At 55.8% G+C, this 19,527-nt stretch overlaps 3 protein-coding genes across 9 annotated transcripts; 2 read left to right on the top strand and 1 right to left on the bottom strand.

The window, feature by feature from the left end:
- Positions 1-2,250: 2,250 nt before the first annotated feature.
- TMEM262 (transmembrane protein 262) lies at positions 2,251-3,147 on the top strand. Of its 2 annotated transcripts, none has more exons than XM_042904596.1 (3): positions 2,251-2,668; positions 2,788-2,887; positions 2,995-3,147. In XM_042904596.1, the coding sequence occupies exons 1-3, from the start codon at positions 2,507-2,509 to the stop codon at positions 3,069-3,071; spliced, it is 339 nt and encodes a 112-aa protein (XP_042760530.1). In that variant the 5' UTR covers positions 2,251-2,506; the 3' UTR covers positions 3,072-3,147. The 2 variants fall into 2 exon arrangements, with proteins under 2 accessions (XP_042760530.1, XP_042760529.1); XM_042904595.1 differs by having other exon boundaries at positions 2,256-2,680.
- Positions 3,118-7,436, bottom strand: ZFPL1 (zinc finger protein like 1). Of its 4 annotated transcripts, none has more exons than XM_042904592.1 (8): positions 7,275-7,436; positions 6,849-6,958; positions 6,445-6,556; positions 4,862-5,055; positions 4,681-4,753; positions 4,461-4,607; positions 4,080-4,203; positions 3,118-3,572 (listed from the first exon to the last, which is right to left on the bottom strand). In XM_042904592.1, the coding sequence occupies exons 2-8, from the start codon at positions 6,948-6,950 to the stop codon at positions 3,386-3,388; spliced, it is 939 nt and encodes a 312-aa protein (XP_042760526.1). In that variant the 5' UTR covers positions 6,951-6,958; positions 7,275-7,436; the 3' UTR covers positions 3,118-3,385. The 4 variants fall into 4 exon arrangements, with proteins under 4 accessions (XP_042760526.1, XP_042760527.1, XP_042760525.1 ...); XM_042904593.1 differs by having other exon boundaries at positions 7,292-7,436; XM_042904591.1 differs by lacking the exon at positions 7,275-7,436 and adding an exon at positions 7,142-7,209.
- Positions 7,437-7,549: 113 nt separating this feature from the next.
- CDCA5 (cell division cycle associated 5) lies at positions 7,550-19,527 on the top strand. Of its 3 annotated transcripts, XM_042904588.1 has the most exons (10): positions 7,552-7,707; positions 7,922-8,016; positions 8,095-8,160; positions 8,240-8,275; positions 11,626-12,060; positions 17,339-17,452; positions 17,662-17,759; positions 17,961-18,059; positions 18,891-18,957; positions 19,107-19,527. In XM_042904588.1, the coding sequence occupies exons 1-10, from the start codon at positions 7,662-7,664 to the stop codon at positions 19,284-19,286; spliced, it is 1,236 nt and encodes a 411-aa protein (XP_042760522.1). In that variant the 5' UTR covers positions 7,552-7,661; the 3' UTR covers positions 19,287-19,527. The 3 variants fall into 3 exon arrangements, with proteins under 3 accessions (XP_042760524.1, XP_042760522.1, XP_042760523.1); XM_042904589.1 differs by lacking the exon at positions 11,626-12,060; XM_042904590.1 differs by lacking the exons at positions 17,339-17,452; positions 17,662-17,759; positions 17,961-18,059; positions 18,891-18,957; positions 19,107-19,527 and adding an exon at positions 12,252-13,839 and having other exon boundaries at positions 7,550-7,707.

The following is a 19,527-nucleotide window of genomic DNA, read 5'->3' as shown; positions in this document are numbered from 1 at the left end:
GGAGACACAGAATCTGAAATAGGCTCCAGGCTCTGAACTGTCAGCACAGAGCCCGACGCGGGGCTCGAACTCACGGACCGCGAGATCATGACCCGAGCCAAAGTCGGCCGCCCAACCGACTGAGCCACCCAGGCGCCCCTAACACTCCTCTTTAAATGCCTATCAATATCCAGCTCCCCAAGACGTATTACCACCTTACTGAGGGGGAACCCCTCACTGATGGGTTAATACAGCTTGGTTACATGTTCATTCCAGATCTAGCATCGGACTTTTAACATTTTGAAGATTATACTCTGACAATACATATGCTGTGATTCTCTACATATTTTTTAAATTATGCATGTATATGCACATGTATGCACATGTAGTTACATCAAGAAGGGACCCAAAAGGGGCGCCTGGGTGGCTCAGGTGGCTACGCGTCTGACTTCAGCTCAGGTCATGATCTCACGGTTTGTGAGTTCAAGCCCCGCATCGGGCTCTGTGCGGACAGCTCGGAGCCTGGAGCCTGCTTCGTATTCTGTGCAGTCTCTCTCTCTGCCCCTCCGCTACTCGCACTCTGTCTTTTCTCCCTCTCAAAAATAAATAAACATGAAAAAAAAATTTTTTTGAAGAAGGGACCCAAAAGATACCCACTCACCAAACTATCGAGGGGGTTACCTGTTAGGTACGTAGGAGGTGGAAGGCTCTTGCCTTTTCCTCTGTATGCTTGTGTATCATGCAAATCTGTGTTTTTTTTTTGTTTTTTTTTTTTGAGAGAGAGAGAGAGAGGGTGCAAGTGAGCGAGGGGCAGAGAGGAGAGAGAGAGAGAGAGAAAGTGGGGCTCATCTGAAGTGGGGTTTGTTTTTACTGGAAGCAGGGCTCAAACTCACGAACCATGAGATCATGACTTGAGCTGAAACCAAGAGTCAGACGCTTAACTGACTGAGCCACCCAGGCACCCATCATGCAAATCTTTTACAAGAACAAGTTCACACACTACTTGGATACTTCCTTCAATGGCACTGAGCCAGGGACGCCTGGGTGGCTCAGTCAGTTGAGCAGCTGGCTTCGGCCCAGGTCACGATCTCATGGTTCATGAGTTCAAGCCCCACATCGGGTTTGCTGCTGTCAGTGAAAAGCCTGCTTCAGATCCTCTCCCCACCCTGCCCCTCCCCTACTAGTACGTGCTCTCTCTCTCTAAAATAAACATTAAAAAAATTTTTTAATGACACGGAGCCAGAAACCCTAATGCATAAAAGCTCATGTGTATTCACCAGAGAACCGAGATGCAAACTATTGTTTCAGCAGTGGGCCCATGGCTGGGCCCTGGGTGTCCCCCCTGTGATGTGTCAGAACGGGGGTCTCAGGGACGGTTGTGATTAAGGACACTGGGCAGCAAGTATGGTGTGGCAGGAGACTTTGGGTCTTGGCCAGACCCTGAACCTTACTTCTGGGGCAGAGAAGGAGGCATGAGGGTGGCCAAGTTCATGTTGTCCTTCTACTTTAGTTCTTGGGAGTGTTCGTGTCCCTCCACACCATTTCTGCCCGTTTTTCTGGATTCTGTGGTTGAGAGTCCTGGAGTTTTCACCTCTTACACGTATGGAGAAAATGTTTTCTTCTTGCGTGGAAGTGTCCCTGCCCACTTAGTCTCAGTACTGGATCTTAGTCTCAGTACTGACTCCTTCACTCATGGCCGTGAGCACTTGAGCCGGCACTCCCTCTCTCTGCCTCGAACTTGTGCACAAAACAGGATTTATGCCACGAGTCTCACCTGGGACTCCGGGAAAGGACAGAGATGATGGGGGTGAAAGTGCCGCGTGCTTGAAGGTGGCAGAGAAGGACAAGCTGGTCAGCATCAGGCCCCTGAAGAAGAGGATGGAAGAGCCGGGTGCTCTCTGGACCTACGGAAGGCCCGGGGAAGGTGCCAGAACAGTTACGGACACTCTTTCACCTCTTCCCTTCCCTTCGTTCCTCCCCATTAGGGGATGGAGCAGATACTTGGGGCTTGCAATTCAGCCCAGGCCTCCTCACCTTGCAATGCCCTCCAGCTACCCTTCTGGGGCCTACTCTCTTGTTGGCCGAAGACTTGCCGTGGACCTGCGACATGCCCTTCTGCCGTTCCGAGCCCCGGCTCTGTACAAGTACCCACACTGCCTCCTCCGTGGCACTGTCGAGGGGACTCAGCGAGAAGGTACGCGGAAGCGTACGCGGTGTGCGGGCAAGAGGATACGGGACGCTGTCCCTTCATCAACCCGATGAAGCCAACAGGCTCCTGCTGGCCTGCACCTGTCACCCTCCAACCTCCCTTAACTTGGGAGCTCCCCTGGCCCCTCATGAACCACTCCTCTATCGGCTGGAACCAGCCTGGATTCTAGAATCTTGTCCCCTCCAATGTCCTTGTGGCCCTGGAACCCCACCGCTATTCCAAACCGTGCACTCTAGAACGAGAAGGGCCAGCTGCTTCTCCTGGACAGCGTCGGCTTGCTCAACTCCGCGTCTGACTGGAGTCTCCGCTGCCGCCAGGATGCGGTGGCGGGACCGGCTGGCTGTGCTCTTCTTTCCAGAAGGCATGATGCTCACTGTGGCCTCACTGATGCTCTTCCTCATACACCTGAGCGTCTTTGCCAGCGACGTGCACAACTTCTGTGTCACCCACCACTACGACCGCATGAGCTTCCACTACACGGTTGTCCTGATGGTAGACCGGGGCCGGGGCTCAAGGGCGTGGTTGGGGGAGGTCCAGGGGCTGATGGAAACCCCGCTGTTGTCTCAGGGGGCCACTCTCCCACCGGATGGGGCCTACAGTTCTCCCAGGTGATCGGCATCTGCTGGGCCGCCATGGGGTCACTCTACGCTGAGATGACCGATAACAAGTTTCTTCGGTGCTTTTCCCTGACCATCCTGAGTGAGTGGGGGTGGGGGCTGGGCTAAGGGGGAGGGGGCGCTTTGGATCCCCGAGACCTGGCAAAGAGCAGGCAGAGAATGCTGATGGGGGCTCTCTCCTCTGCCCAGTGCTAAATGGAGCCATGTTCTTCAACCGCCTGTCTCTGGAGTTTCTGGCCATCCAATACCGGGAGGAGAGTCACTGAGGCCAGAGGACCGGGCCGAGAAGGGGGAAGGAAAAGGAGGCTTCGGTGTTTTAATAAAGTCTGTCATTTATTTCCACCTGTCATCTCCTTCGTGGGGAGGAGGGTGGGAGGCTGGAGACCCAGGGTAAGCAGGTCAAGACAAACGTTTGAACTGCAGGGGCCCCAAGCCCAGCCAGCAGCCACTCTAGTGGACTTGGCCGGGCCTGGGATCTTAGTGTCTCAAGCTTGAAGGAGAGGAGCGGAGGAAAAAAAGCCCCCAGACCTCCCCACCTCAGGCCCCCAGGTCCTAGGCTGGCCCAGCTCCAAGCAAGGGCTCAGGAGGGTCCCACACGGATGTGAGGGTTCATGAGCGGGTCCAAGTTGGGATCGCTGTCAGCTGCAGCTCGGCCCAGGCGAGACATGAGGGCAAGGAGAGCCAGGAAGCCCAGAAGCCCCAGGAGCAGCAGCAGCCCTGCCCGCTGGAGCAGGGTCAGCGGCCGCTTACGAGACCCAGCCCGGCTCCTAGGGGGACGAGGGGAAAGTCAGGTCAGGTTCCCAATCCCTGACGGCCCCTCAGCCCGGAGAGGAACCCCAGTCACGACACTCGTCTTCTGGCCCTAGGGCCACCATTCCTGAGCTTTGTTTCTTCACGTGTGCAGGGTCAACCCTGCACCTGCCCATTACACAGGTGACTGTGCAGCACAAACCAGCTGAGGCAACAACTTGTTCTGGAAACTGGAATGTGTCAGGCATGGTAGAGTCACTAAGGTCAGGTGGTGCCAGAGCAGGAAGGGGCCTCAAAGAGCCCAAGTTCAAGCCCCAGATACCTAACGGGCAAGGAAACAGCCCACGAGTACAGCAGACCCAAGACTCCTACTGCCAAGCTGCGGCCTCCCAGCACAGCCCAACACGAGGGGTCACTGCCCAGAACAGGCCCCTTTTGTCATGAAACCATCACGCCCAGGGCCTCTGGCTCTCACTTCCTCCCCTCCCCCTTCCTGCCATGCTGCCCCACCTGACCCTGTGTACCTGAGCAGCTGGGCCAGCCAGCCCAGGGCAGGCCGGCGACGGTACTTGTCATCATCACAATCCCCGTGGAAGCCTGGTGAGCGGTCATCGTCCCGCGTGTCATACACCTTCCTCGGGGCTGAGGCTGCAGGGGCAGAGCCACCGGTATCCACAGGCTCAGAGAAACTGGCCTGCAGCAGGGTGGGGGGTGGGGAGGGCAGGAGCTCCTTGCCCTCTCAGCCTGACAGAACGTCTCAGAATCGTGGGGAGTTGATGGCCATGTAAGAGTGAGAGGGGAGGGCCCCCCCGGGGGGGGGGGGGGGACCCTGGAACCCTGAGCTCCTTACAAACCAGCCCACTCCCTTTCTATCCTCCTCTAGACTGGACAGTGCCCCGGCTCACCGTGAGTCAAGGGCTCAGGGCTGCCCATGTGGATCACCGTGTGCTGCTCGGGCCGGCTCGGGGAAGCGGGGGGCCGGGGGACTTGGCTGTAGAAGGCTGGGGCGGCGGAAGCACTGGCAATCTCCTCTCGTTCAGGGGCACCACTGGCTATGGCAAGAAGAGAGCTGTCAGCAGAGCGGGGAGGCGAGGGCCCCCAAAGGCAGTGCAGGCCACCGCTTACCATTAAAACTAGACCAGTCGGAGAAGTCAGAGGTGTTGACGGGCTCGGGTTCCGGGCTCACCACTTCATCGATCTGGAGGAAGGAGCGTGTGTCATCGGCCTGCCTAATTATGTCCCTCCCCACCCATCTGGCCCAGGTGGCACCCAGGGCAGATGGTCAGACAGACAGACAGATTCTCACCAGAGGAAGGCCCAGTCCTGCTCGGGCCCAGTTGACCGTGGCCAGCTTCTCTCTCAGTGCAGAAGCCACAGGGCCAGCCAGGTTGGTCGGGGGGAAGATGGGGCCACTGCAGCTGGGGCACTGGTAGCCAGCAGGCGCTGTGTTTCGGGGTAGCTGGGCGGCACGTTCGTTGAGGCAAGCCCAGTGGAAGAGGTCTTAGGGCCCATGAGATAGGGGAGGAGAGGCAAGAGGAAGAAGACACTTAGGACCCCTAGCCCAGCAACAGCCCCCAGCCTGCTCTAGGGACATAGGCGCACATACACCTAAGCCTGCAGCCTTCCTGTCCTCACTTAGGTCCATTTCAGCAGTGTTCCCTAAGACTTGAGCCTTCTTGGTCACCACTGACCCAGTCAAGGTAGATGCTACCAAGATCCCCAGCCCACTAGGAGGGAGAAGCCCACCAGGGTGGGAAGATGCCAGCGACCCTTAAAGTGAGTCCTCTCTGAACCTGCACTGAACACAAGATCCTCGGGCTAACAGCTAATCAAGAACAGTTTCAGAAAAAGTTCCTACACACACACAGGCACAGGGATGCATGTACACACCCACGGACACAAATGTACGCGCGCTTGTACACCTACAGTCAAACACAAGTACTGTCCCCTGTATCTGTACTCGTGGGCACACTAACTCGCACACGTACACATCTATACATTCACGTTTGCTAAAATTCAAGCACTGTCACCCACACATATTCCTGCCACCCCACAACGCACCTGTGTTCGTATGTTCACACGATTTACCCGTTTACTCGTCCCCAAGTACTAAGGAACCCGTTAACACATGTAAAAACATAACCCACGTTAAATTCATGGATATAGATACACAGATACACACAACGAGAAATTCATACACGGAGCTCTCTTGCACTCGCTCCTTCAAAAAAGTGGAACTAAGACTCCTACACCGCAGTCAGGTCAAGGTCACGACACATGTGACTGCTGACTTCTTTTTGCTGATTTACTGTGGGAAACTCCCTTCCTCTCTCCCTTCAGCTCACTGTTGGTCCAGTCAGCTACTGCCCACAGTCATGATGATAACCACAAGTTTGACCGACTCTCCTTCAATCCTCAAAACGGGCAGGTAAGCAACTAAGAGCTTTAGGGGCGCCTGGGTGGCTCAGTCGGTTAAGCGTCCAGCTCTTGACCCTGGCTCAGATCATGACCTCACGGGTTCGTGAGTTCGAGCCCCGAATTGGGGGACATCAGTGTGAAGCCCGCCTGGGATTCTCCTCTCCCTCTCTGTCGCTTCCCCACTCTCGCGCGCGCTCTCTCTCTCAGAATGAATAAACTTAAAAAACGAGAAACAAAAAAAAAAACCTAGGAGCTTTAATTTTTAGGGCAAAACACTGAGGTCTACAAAGGGAAAATGACTTGTCTGAGCTCGCATAGCAGGTAAATAATGTAGCAGGGCTAGAATTTTGGGCTCCAGCCTCCCAAGCTTGGGAGGGGGTGGTTTCCATTGCCCTGCTGCTTAGAGAGGCCCTGGAAACTGGTCACCAAGCTGGGCCTGTCCTGATCCCTCCCAAGGTGCTCAGGCCTCACCATAACAGACGAGGCGGGTGGTCTCCCGGTTGGCCAAGGGTATGTTGCACAGTCGGCAATTTGGATTGTAGTCGCTATCTTGGAGCCACTGCAGATAGGACTGGACGATGCACTGCAGAGGGAGAAAGAGGTCACAACTGGGGCCCATCTTCTCAAGGCCCAGCTGCTGGTCTCTCATCACAAAGGAGAATCATCCTTTCTTTTGTCCAATCAATAAACATTTATTGAGCCCACAGTGTGCTAGAGTCTGTCTTAAGGGCTGGGGATAGAGCCGAGAACAAAATAAACCAAGTTCCTCCCCTCCTGGAGCTTCCATTCCAGCCCAGGCCCTTCAGAGATTTGGAGAAAACCAATACTGCCTGCCCACCCAGTGCCCTGCTCAGCCGCTCCCATGAAGGACGCACCTTGGCGTGATTGGCTACCAGGCAGTGCTCGCAGACGTTGACCCGGTGTTCGAAGCAGAACAGATTGGTCACCTTCCTCTTGGGGCACTTGCAAAGTCCCATATTCGACCCTGAGAAAGGAGTCTGAGTTAACAGAGAATTCTGTTGTCCGCCACTACGAACTCACAAGCCCAGATGGTTTCCACTCTGAACTCCTCTAGACACCTCTCATTATCGCCCCAACCCCCAATTCCTGCCCACTGCCCCCCTACATCCCTGGCCACGCCCCCTGAACAAATCCCGCCTCTACTGACCCCCCATTCCTCCTGGATCCCGCCCCCCGCCACGTCCCTCCATCAGCGTCTCTCCGATACCAGCAGCCCCGCCCCCAGGGGCTCCGCCTGAGCCCCACCCCCTCCAAGCCCCGCCCCCACGTTCAATACAGACCCCGCTCTTCGGGTTACCGAACGACCGCCACACCGGTCCCGACAGGCGCGAGAGCTGGCCCGAGGCGCGGAAGGACAGACACCGCGCTCAGCCGAGCTCTGCGCTCTCTACCCCGGACCGCTCTGATTATCCCTCCGCTGCCACGTCTCTTCCGGGTGCGGCGCGCTCTGATGACGCTAGCGTGCCACTGGCCCCGCCCCTGTGACGCTGGACGTGTAGACGGCTGAAGAGGTGAAACCTGAGCACGGCGGCCCTCCCCCCCCTTGCGTCACTTCCGCTTCCTCCCAGCCAGGCGGGTAATTCGAACGTTTCTGTCTCCGTCGGCCCTCCGGGTTGGCGCGAGCCCTGGCGGCGGAGACCGTGGCGGAGATCGAGACCGAGGCTAATATGTCCGAGAGGCGAACGCGGTCCGGAGGGGCCGCCCAACGCTCCGGTGAGCGGAAGGCGCGCGGGAGCCTGGGGCCGAGCCGTTTGAGGGACGGAGCCCCGTGAGGAAGGCCCTCCCCCCACCGCTCTAGGAGGCTCCTTCCCGGGAAAAAGCCCCAAAGGGCTTGTTTGGGAACTTTCTCTCGCTCTCTCCTGAACTTGCTCTCTAGACTCTGAGGTTTAGAGTCCTCCCCTACCTCCTAACTTTTTTCTCTTCCCAGGGCCCAGGACCCCGTCTTCTACTCAGTCTCCGCGGAGGTCCCAGCGGAAATCAGGCCCTGATCTCCCCAGCACCCTCCCTGAAATCTGGCCCAAGGTGAGCCCGGGATTCCTCAGTTTCTGCCTCGGAGGCCGGTGGAGTAATGTGTAGTTCATGTTCACTCCTCTTTTCCAGGCATCCCATGCGGCTCCTGTCAGAAAGCCCATCGTTTTGAAGAAGATCGTAGCCCATACCGTAAAGGTGAGGGCTAACAGAAGGGTTGTGGGTTGGGAGCCAAAATTGGGGGTGGCTAAGTGATCAGTTATTACTGTCTCCACAGACCCCATCTGTGCACACGCCTCGAAGGAGCCCAAGGGTGAGTTCATTTTCATCTGCTTAGTTGAGTGGGGAGCACTCTAGAAATGGGGCAGGGCATACTGGCTGCTCCCATCTGCCCAGGTAACTGTTTTGAGGTACAGATCTTCCTCCCGTTAGGACGGGATTACATCCTAATAAACCTATCGTAAGTCGAAAATACCCTAAGCCAGAAATGCATTTCATACACGTAATCCTTTGAACATCATAGTTTAGCGAAGCTTGCCTTAAACGGGCTCAGAACGCTTACGTTAGCGCGCCCTTGGGTAAACCATCTAACACAGAGCCTATTTATAACAAAGAGTTGGATACCATTTAATTTCTGGAGTTCTGTATGAAAGTGAACAACGGGACGGTTGTACGTTCTATCCATTGTTTACCCTCCGTGATCGCGTATCGGGAACTGCCTGACGAGAGAGTATCTTACCACATATCACTAGCCTGGGAAAAGATCAAAATTTGAAATGTGATCTCTGCTGAATGTATATCAGTTTTGCGCAGTAATAAGGTTGAAGAATTTTGAGTCCGACCATCAGTAAGTTGGGAACCATCTGTATTTGGAAACAGGTTGCCTTTGGAAACCTACATACATCGCCCGTTTTGCGCACTCCGTGTGGACTTAATAATACATTGTGGTCTTGTGGCATTCTAATAGTCTATATTGTTTTCCTTGAAGAACTGAGCTGTGTCCCAACTCTTCCTCCTCCTTTCCAGTCTGTCTGCTCTGTTCGTGAGTACTGGTTGTTGTAAGAGAAACGTACAGCACTTGTACTGGTTTAGCAGGAGTTACTAAGGGTGTTTCGTTAACAGAAAACCTGTGCCTGGGGATACAATAAATGGAAAACGCTAGCTGCCTTTTAGGAGCACATGGAACTCCCAGTCAAGTGGGGAGAAAGACCGATGAACAAGCAATAGTAGCCTAGTGTGCTGAGAACTGCACTAAGAAAAGTACTAGAAGTCAGGAAGGCACCTAACCCAGACTAGCTGGCCCTGCGATTGTGTCACAGAAGAAGGAAGGTTTCAACTGAGTCTTTAAAGACAGGAGTGTTTGGGCACAGGAAGCTGTGTTTGCCGGGACCTCTAATTCACAAAATCCCGAGGCGTGCAGAAGGGCAGCTCGCTCAGGGTGCCTTTGGCCATCTTGTTAGGGGATGGAACAGGCTAAGACAGAGCAGCTCCTGAAGCATGAAAGCCACACTCGGGAGCTTGGGCTCCATCCTTGGCACCGCAGGAGCCTTTGGGGAGTCGGTAGTCCCCGAGGCATGCTGGCGTGTTTCAGAAAAATCCCTCTTGGGTCTGGGTGGAGACCGGGTTGGACAAAGCCTGCTGCTGGGGACCCGAGGCCAGGTAGGAGGACTTGACTGAAGTGACATGGTGGGGGCCTGAAGGAAGGGAAGGGCAAAGTGATGCTCTGCCCCTCGGCTCACCACGTGACCATCACATCACACAGGACTCGGCTTAAAGGACCCCTCCTGGAAGCCTTCCCTGACCACTTGCACCCTGTCGCTGTTGTGTTTCTCTTCGTAGTTCTCGTTAGGCCTTACAGATACCTGAGAATATTTGCGTGTGGTCTTGAGGGCGGGGACTTCTGCCTCCCCGCGGTAATCCCTCATTCTTGTTGGTTGAATGATAGGTTGATGATATACTGATCAAAACTGCAAGGATTTGGACGACTGTTTGGCTGTAGGGGATGAGGAGGAAGTAGTCTAGGGTGACCCCCATTTTGTTCGGCATCCCCCCTTTTTTTTCAGTTCATTTGAGAGACGATGCAAGTGGGGGAGAGGCAGAGAGAGAAGGGGGGAGAGCACACACGCACAAGAATCTCAAGCACGCTCTGTGCTGACAGTGTGGAGCCCAAAGCAGGGCTTGATCTCACCAACCATGAGATCATGACCTGAGCCGAAATCAAGAGTCGGATGCGGGGCGCCTGAGTGGCCCAGTCTGTTGAGCGTCTGACTTCACCTTAGGTCATGATCTCATGGCTTGTGGGTTCAAGCCCAGCGTTGGGCTCTGTGCTGACAGCCTGGAGCCTGCTTCGGCTCCACTCGTGTGCTCATGCATTCTCTCTCTCTTTCTCTCTCTCTCTCAATGATAAACATTAAATAAGAGTCGAGTGCTTAACTGACTGAGCCACCCAGGCACCCATATTCAGCATCTCCTTTACTAAGACTCCTGGGGCAGATTTCTAGTGCTTGTAGCCAGGAAGTGTCTCTCTTGATAACCAACATACTTCTGTTAGACCACAAGAGTGACGGAATTTGTCCTGTTTCCTACCTTGTGTTGGCTGCCAGAAAGCTCAGTGTGGAATTTTGTGTACATTTGTTCAGTGAGCATTTATGGAATGCCTGCTGCACGCAGGGCTTTGCGGAAGGTGCTGGACGTAGGCAGGGTCACCCAGACGGATGAAGACCCCTTGCTGTCAAGAACCTCATATTCCAGTTGGGGTGATGGTTGACCAGTGAACAAGCCAAAATCCGAGAGTGGTGGCTGCCGGACGAGATAGGTCAGGGTCGCAGCAGTAAATAGCAGTGGTAGGAGGGGCTGGTCTCTGCTTTATGGTAAGAAATACCTTCTCTGAGGAAGCCGCATTTGAGCTGAGAATAGAATTTTTAAGGAGCCAACGTGTGGACCTCTCTTTTTTTTCTCTCTTGATTGTTTTCAGTTTATTTCTTTATTTTGAAGCAGGAGAGGGGCAGAGAGAGAATTCCAAGCAGGCTCCACCTACTTAAAATTCCAACCCACCCCCAGTCCTATCTTGTCCTGTTTTTTTTTTCCAAAGCGTTGAGTGCCTCTGACGTGCTACATGATTTTTCCCTGTTCGTTAGCTCTGTCTTACTCCCACGGGAACGGAAGCCCCATGGAGACCAGGTTTTCTCTGTTCTACTCCCTGTTCTCCCGATGCCTGGAACGGGGCCCGTGACCAATAGGTACTTACTGACTGGGTGCACATTTTAGGAAAACTCTTGGCAGCTGTGTGACATATGGACCACAGAGGGCACAGGCAGAAGCAGGAAGAGAGGTCAAGAGGTTACTGCACTGGTCAGGACGACCCGTGATGGACGCCTGCATAGTAGAGGTTGGCCAGCTTCTGGTCACGTGTTGTTTGGAGACAGAGCCGACAACGCCAAGTGGTGATAAGTCCTCTTGTGTTACAGAAGTGGACTCAGAAGTGATGGCAGATTGTTCTTCCCCTTCCCAAATTTGTCTCAAGGTCTGATTTGTTGCTCGTCCTGTCTTTTCCTTTATAAGTGTTCTGTGCGTCTTTCCACACTGAATCTCCTCGGACCTTTCTGGAAGTAAGTAATAACAGCTAAGTAACGAGGAGTTGTTCTCTCTTCTGCCCTGGTACAGATTGCTTTTTTCTTGGAGAAGGAAAACAACCCTTCTAGCAAGGAGCCTGCTAGGGAGGAGCCCTTCAAGACAAGCAGTGTCCCCATCACCCCCACCCCCACTCCTGTGCTGTGCCCCCTGAATGTCGAGTCCAACTCCAGGGAAGACCTGGACGCCAGAGACTTGGAAATGTCTAAGAAAGTCAGGCGATCCTACAGCCGGCTGGAGACCCTCGGCTCTGCCTCCACCTCCACCCCAGGCCGCCGGTCTTGCTTTGGCTTCGAGGGCCTGCTGGGGTCAGAAGACTTGGCCAGAGTCTCACCTGTGAGGTGTTCAAAATTAACCGAAGTCCCCAGGGTCCCTGTGAAGCCCTGGGCCCCAGATACCACTCTGCCCGGAATCTCTCCACCTGCTGTGAAAGAGAAACGAAAGAAAAAGAAGGTTCCGGAGATCCTGGTGAGTGAGGGGCAGGGCATTTCCTCTGCTGGCACACGGGACACACTGGGAGACATGCCGGGACTCAGGCTGGCCTGGGGCTCAGCACCTGCAGGGTATGGGTAGAAATGCCCTGGCCAACGTGCCCCTTTCCTCACTCACCTGTCCCCTCCCTCCCCCCCCCCCCCCCCGCCCCATTTCTCTTCCTCTAGAAATCAGAGCTGGATGAATGGGCTGCAGCCATGAATGCCGAGTTCGAAGCTGCTGAGCAGTTTGATCTCCTGGTTGAATGAGATGTTGTGGGGGCCCTATTCTCCCCTCCCTTGTACATAGCTCCTCCTCCCTGCAGAGAAGACACTTGGGGTCCCCTCCCCTGGTCTTGTTACCTGTGCATGTGCCGTCACCACACAAAGCCTGTCCTCCTCTGAAAGCTTGTACAGTGGCGACAGCATCTCAGGAAACGTACTGCTGTCCCATGTCTGTTCTGACCCACCGGCCTCTCCTTCCCTCCCAGGGGAGTCCAGCCAGTTTCCACACCAGGGAGTAGGGATTGCTGGCACAGCCAGAGGAGGTGAAAGGCTGGGGTTACAGGTGAGAGGACCTGGGCCGCTGTGGGGGATTGAGGCTGCTCTGCATCAGCCGCACCGAGCCTCAGGCATCCCCCCCACCCTGCATCATCTTCTCCTGGGGGCTTGGTTCCTGGCCACAAGCCCATCTGCGTCAAGAAGCTTGGGCTCCCTCTCAGATTCTGTAGATGGTCCAGGAGAGAATTCTGAGGAAGAAGCTGGACACTGTAGAGTTTTACATCGTGAAGGACGGAGGGAAGCCTTGGTTGGGTCTGAGACCATAGCTCTTACTATGAAAGCTGTTCTGTAGGTCTGCTCTGCTGCTGAGATCGTTCAGTTAAATGCCAGGCTGCTGGGGGCCAGGAGGGTGCGTTTTTCGGTGTGGCCATTAGGTGCCACAGGAACTGAGGCCCGGGCCTCTGGGGGACGCCTGCACAGGCCCGGGAAGGGGACTGTGGTGGGAGGTGCCCTTATCGTCGCTTAGCCTATTTCTTACAAAATAAAGTGCAGAGTCTACTCCACTGTAGAGGGAAAACAGGGTCAAACAATCCGAATCCTAGTCCCGCTAGCGTTTTGCAGCTACACCCATAAAGTTCTAGGAGGTGCCTTTTCACCTGCCAGAAAGGGACAGGGGTCAGAGGCAGTTTTAACTTTTAGTTTCCTTAGTGTCTGCTCACACGAGAATACTGCCTGACGAGATGTTAGGAGCAGATGGGGTGCGCGAGCGTGAGTGTGTTGTCTCGTTGTTTCTGGGGAGCCCTGCTCCCCTGCTTCTCTTGGATCAGTGCTGGTAAAGAGCATGCTCTCAGAGGCTGCCCTCCCACGATTTCTGCCATACGTCTTCTGACGTTTACGGGGCCGTGGAGGTAGAGGGGAGATGCACGCATGCTGGGTTAGGGTACTTGATGATCCGGCGCGGGCCCAGTGGGCACCAGTGAAAGCCCTCAAAAGGCCTGGGAATCCCGGGCTTCCTGCTCAACACTTTGTGCTTCGTCAGACCCTGCAAGCAAGCCCCCTTGCTCGGACGGGCCCGGACGCTCCAGAGCTGGACAGCTAAAGAATTCTTGTCCTCACTGGCTGGTGGGGTGGGACACTTGGGAAGTGTCTTAGAGTCGAGAGTAGCCAGGTGCTGTGCTGATGGCATCATTGCAAATTCTCGCTGTCCCTGAAAAACTAAGACTAGAGTTGAAGGGGAAATTGTGTTGTCGTTTTAATAAAAAAGTTTTTTTTTGATTACAAAGTTTCTGCTCATTCGTAGACTGCTGTTTTTATAGAGGCAGAGGCGAGGGTGGGAGGCCCAGGAAGCCAAGCCTTCTTTGACCTGTGTCACCAGGGTTGTCCCCTTGTGCAGGGGACTGCCAGCCTGGCCTCTGGTGGCCCCGTGATCACTGCTCTGCTCTCACATTTGTTTTTTTCTGTCCAGTCAAGAACAGGCCCTTCAAGGCAGGACTTGCTTCTTCAAGGCAGGACTGCCTGGAAAGGGGGCCTCCAGGGAGCCCCAGCCCCTCCAGTCCCAGGAGGAGAGAGGTGGGGCTGCTAAGAGCTTCACCCGGTGCCTGGGGACCCGCTCCTCACAGAAGCCGGCCTCTGTTCCCCTGTGAGGCTCCTGCGAAGGAGCCAGCTTCTCACATTGGCCCAGCCGCCGTGCCCTACGACAGTAGGGGCAGAGCCTCCTGGGGGCTAGTCAAAGATACAGGTTCAGTTCGCCCATCCGGCTCAAGGACGCCCAGGGACGCGTGTGCCGCTTGATGGCCTGTGGCGCGAACTAGTCTCCCTCCCAGCTCCTCTTTACACTTGTCCTTGCCTCCTGGCCCTTAGAACAAATTAAGGGCTTTAACTCCTTAAATTCAGGGTGCCTGGGTGGCTCAGTTGGTTAAGCCTCCGACTTCAACTCAGGTCATGATCTCACTGTGAGTTCAAGCCCCGTGTCGGGCTCTTTGCTGTCAAGGGGCCCGGGGGGTCATCTGCAACTCTGTGCTCGCCCTCGCCCCATCCCATCAGCCCTAACCTCAGCCTCCCTCTGTCCCAAGGCCATTGGACAGCACTGGCCTAGCAGGTCTAGTTCCTTTTAACCTCTCACTTCCAAACTCCACACTGGGGCCAGACTCAGTTTCCTAGAAGACAAAAATAGCCCGTCTCTCCCTTGCTTAAAGCCCTTTACACAATTCCACTTCTGAGTGTAACACCCAAAAGAATGGAAAGTAGGGTCTCGAAGGGATAAAAGATAATCATTCGTACAGACCATTGAGAGGCTGGCTTTTGTGGTGTCACAGCGTCTCCTGCACTTGTTCCCCGGTATCCACACAGTGTAGACACTTGGCAGGGGGATCAGTTGCGCCTGCCTCTCCACTCCCAAGGCCCTTGGCTTCCGCCACCCCCCCCATGTCTCCTCGCGCCCCCCCCCCCACACTCCTACTTACGGCCCAGACGACCCACAGACACACAAAGGTCTCTCCATGCCTCCTTGTCACCTGGGGGCCACAGCCCAGGCCAGCTCACACTGTGCCCTGGTGGGAGTGCCCTTCAGCACCGGCCTGCCCAAGCTGCTCCCTCTTTTGGGTTGCTCTCCCCGTGCCAAGACACCCCATTTCCTATGGACAATCAAGCATCACATTCACGGCGGAATCTAGCTGGAGCTTTGAACCAAATGTGTGGCTCCCTTCTTTCGTGGCCAGGGCTGTCTACAGGCTTCTGTTACGGCACATCTCCCTGTGCTGCGCTCACCTGGGAACCTGGGACCTTCCCTAGCCCCGGGGGCTTCTCCTGGGCAGAACCGGATCACGATCACCTATCTGTGTGCTCTCGGGACCCTGCTGAGACCTGTCCCACAGGAAGCAGCCGGTCAACGTTTACTGGGGACCACTAACTGCAGAGTGAGCTGCGTTCCGTCATGTTCATGCCACTGATTACTGACCTTTTCTTATACTTGGGCCCTTGAGGCTGCTTCCAGTTTTGCTCTTTGGTGTAAATTATTTTTTATTTCCATGGGAGTCGTGTCTTGAAGCCTCATTACCAAAGCAACCTTACCAGGGGCAAAGGTCCCGGCTAGTTTTGTAGATCTTGTTATACGCTGCCAACTTCCCCCAGGACACAAATCAAACCCAGTGACAGAGCTACCCGCTTGGGAGCGCTGGTGTTACTTTGGAGAGTTACAGGAACTCCTGCAGGATATTGCCAGCCACGAAGTTTCTGTTTACATCATGTGGACAGGAATTATAATATTTTAGGCCACCCGGAAAGGCTCAATGTACTGCAGAGAGGACTTCACATAGGATCCCTGCCACGACCCATGGGCCTGTCAAAAGCCCAGACGGAGCTCGGTATGAAGGACACACGGGAGGTCACTATTTGCCTTCTCATTGGATTGTCCTCTATCACTAGGCCAGCCGATGTGCAAGATTCTGGAAAATCTGAAAGTGAAAAATGGCGACAATTCCATCTATTGACTGAAGACTTTCTGTCACCTGGGGGCGGGGGCCGCCTGGGTGATTCAGTTGAGCATCCGACTTCGGCTCAGATCATGATCTTAGGGTTCGTGAGTTCGAGCCCCGCATCGGGCTCTCTGCTGTCAGCACAGAGCCCGTCTCCCTCTCTCTGTGCTCCCCCGATCGCATTCTCTCTCTCTCTCTCTCAAAAGTAAACACTGAAAAATATATATTTAAAGACTTCCTGTCACTTGGGGAGAAGCTGCTGGTAACATCACTTCGTAGAGACAGATGCATATTTAGGCTCAGGGATGTGAACCCGCCCACGGGGGTCCCGGGGAGGTACATCTGCTCAGCAGAGAAAAGAGTGGGGTTCAGCTCAGATTACAGAGCAGGGAGGGAACAGGAGAGGGGTGAACAGCGCGGGCAAGAGTGGCGGTGGGGGCAGCTCAGGCTGGTGTTGGGAAGTGAGGCTCCTGGCCGGTCTGAGCAGAGACCTGTTCAGGGACAGTGGCGTATTAAGGGGGTTGGAAACAGGGGAGTACATAAGAGAGGGTCTTGAATGCCACACTATTTGTTTCTCGGTGTCTCATTGATAGATGATTTCTATGCCCAAAATGGGAGGGATTCTCCACTTTTTTACAAGCTTCTACAGGATTCCTTTCAACAGGGTGCCCGTCACGCCCCCACCCCCTATACCTTGCATTTGCAAGGGTTCGGTTTATAAAATATTACCAGCATGTAGCATGTTGCCAGATAAAATGCGGGTCACCTAGTAAAATTTGAATTTCAGATAAACAACGAATCATTTTTTAGTCTAAGTATTTCCCAAACACTGCGTGGGCCATACTTACGCTTTTAAAAGTATTCGGTTTCATCTGAGATTCAAATTTCACTGGTACCCTTCCTTGCGCTTTATTTGCTAAATGCGGGAATCCTAACTTTGAGGGGTCTGGTTTGCTAGACAGAACTGGTGGTGGAGGCTCTCCAGACCGGAGGCTGCGTCAAGAAAACCAGACAAGGGGCGCCTGGGTGGCTCCGTCGGTTAAGCGTCCGATTTAGGCTCAGGTCATGAGCTTGCGGTTCGTGGGTTCGAGCCCCGCGTCAGGCTCTGGGCTGACAACTCGGGGCCTGGAGCCTGCTTTCGGATTCTGTGCCTCCCTCTCTCTCTGTCCCTCCCCAGCCCCCTGTCTGTCTCTCTCACAAATATATAAACAAATTAAAAAAAGGAAATCAGACAAGGCTGGAAAGGGGGAAACCAGCAGGATGGTGGATGTGCCTCACCAACCGGGCTTCTGTCTCCTTCAGTCTCTCAGGGGCAGACGAAGAGCCCGCTCTACACCCGTGGTGAAGCCAGAGGTGCAGCCGGTTGAGAAGCAGGAGCCAGAAGACCCTCAGGTCTCCGGGGAGCCAGTCTTAGAGGTGACAGGAAGCACCAGGGCCTCCCAAGGCAGACGGCAGGGGTGGCAGGAAGGGTGGCAGGTGGCTGGAGAAATTCTTCCCCCGCCGGAGAGGAGCTCTGGACCGCCGGCCACCAGCCCCGCTGTCTTGCTCTACGGTGCGAGGGGACCCAGTCTCCCTGGCCGCCGGCCTTCTGCCCTTCAGTCACCATGGCACCTTCTCTGCCAAAGCCGTCTTCTTCAGAGCAACCGCGGAACTGGCGGCCAGAACCTACCGTCACATTCCTGTTTACACTCCTGAGCACAGCGGAGCCCAAAGACCCTGAGGCGTAAGGCTGAGTGAGTGTGTGCAGGGGAGGGAGGCAGAGGGTGCTTCTCTCTGTTAACATTCAGACCTGGGCCAGGACTCGGCCCCGGGATGCGCAGAGGGGAGACCCATCCAGGACCTGGGCCTGGGTCTGCCCCCCTCCCCAGACCCTCCCCCAGCCTCTAGACCCTCTGGTCCAACCCTTGCTGCGCACTCTTCCCAGGGACGCAGAGATCCAGGAGGACCAGTTCCTGGACAAGGAAGACTGGGGGGCCCGGCGGACCTCACAGGAAATCAGCTATTTGCACAATGATTGCATGAGGTGAGCTGGGCCGGGGCAGGTGGGGGCGGGTGGGGGGACAGGGCTTCCCCCCCCCCCCCCCCCGCCGCCCCACTGAGCTCAGGGCCTGGGGCTTGACAGCGGTGGGTTTGCACCCTCGCGTGCCCCTCCTCCTTCCCCTCTTCTGCCTGCTCACCGTTCTGCACTGGATGACCTCCTCACTGGCCAGCAGGTCCCCTCCCTCCCCAGCATCGGTGCCCTCCTTCTGTGTGAGCGGAACCTGCCCCACAGATGCAGGAGGCGACCGCTCTTTCCCATCGGGCAACTGGGTGCCCGCATGCCTGGTCAGCAAGGCTGCCTGCAAGGGGACCCCCACCTTTAACTGTCCAAGAACTTGAGGGAGCAGTTTGGTCTGTGGAGCAATGGGGGTGGGGCTCTGTTCTCTGGGTGCCAGGCTCTGGAGTCTGTGTAATTCCGCGGCCACTTGGCCCCCCGTGGTGATGCCAGGGTCAGACCTCTGCCTGGAGACAGAGGTTTGGGGGGTGGGGCAGGGGGACACATTCCCTCCGGGCTGCTCGTGGGCTCCCGTAGCAGAGATCGGAGGGGTGGGCACGTTGATTCATACCCAGAGCACTCGAGCCGGGCTACTTCCGGGGCCGACCCTCTTGCTGGCCTGGAACCACGCAGAATTCTGTCATGGTCCCCGCCCCCACCTATGGCTTTGCCAGGACAAGACTGGACCCTTGGTGAAAGCCCGTTCCCAGGTGGCCTTTCCAGGTCACACAGCCCAGGCAGGAGACGCGTGTTGGGCGCTGTGGGGAAGCTGCTTAGGATAAGAGCCTGGGGGCTGAAGCGGGTCTCTTTCCATTCTAGACTTCGGGAGTCACTGAGCACCATCCAAGCAGACAACCTGGCCCTGGGGGAGAAGCTGCAAAGGCTGGTGAGCCCCTCAGCCCGGGACCCCCTTTCTTCGTTGTGCCTCCCCCTCCTCCCTGCCTCCCGGCCCAGCTAGAGGGCCTCATAGCGGGCCTCAGACAGTCCTGTCCGGGGTCAGTACCCACCTCTGGGCCCTGCAACCTTTTGTTCCAGCTGAACTTGTCATATAAGAGCCTCCAGGAGGAAGCAGAGGCCCTCCAGGAGGAGGTGAAGGCCGTCCACGAGGGAGCCCAGGCCATCCAGGAGGGAGCCCAGGCCGATCCGGAGGAGGCCCAGGCTGTCCCGGAGGATGCCCGGGCCGTCCAGGGGGTGGCGCTGTCCCCGCTGCCCTGACGGCCCCCCTGTGGCACGTGGGGAGCAAGGGCAGGCCTTCCCAGCCGCTCACTCAGCTCCCCTTGCCGGTAGCAACCCAGCTCCCAGGAGACAGCACTCGTCCTGCGGCCTGGTGCTCCCGCCACCCACAGACACCAGCGTCAGCCCTGGCCGGGCCCGAGGCTGGAAACTGGTCGTCTCCTCGGGAAGACGTTCCAGCAGCTCCTCTGCAGGTCCCAGCAATAAACTTCTCCGAAGTTGA

Source organism: Panthera leo, chromosome D1, assembly GCF_018350215.1.
Source record: "Panthera leo isolate Ple1 chromosome D1, P.leo_Ple1_pat1.1, whole genome shotgun sequence".
Lineage (NCBI taxonomy): Eukaryota > Metazoa > Chordata > Mammalia > Carnivora > Felidae > Panthera > Panthera leo.
The sequence above is the reverse complement of the archived record's forward strand: the minus strand, read 5'-3'. Positions and strand labels throughout refer to the sequence as shown.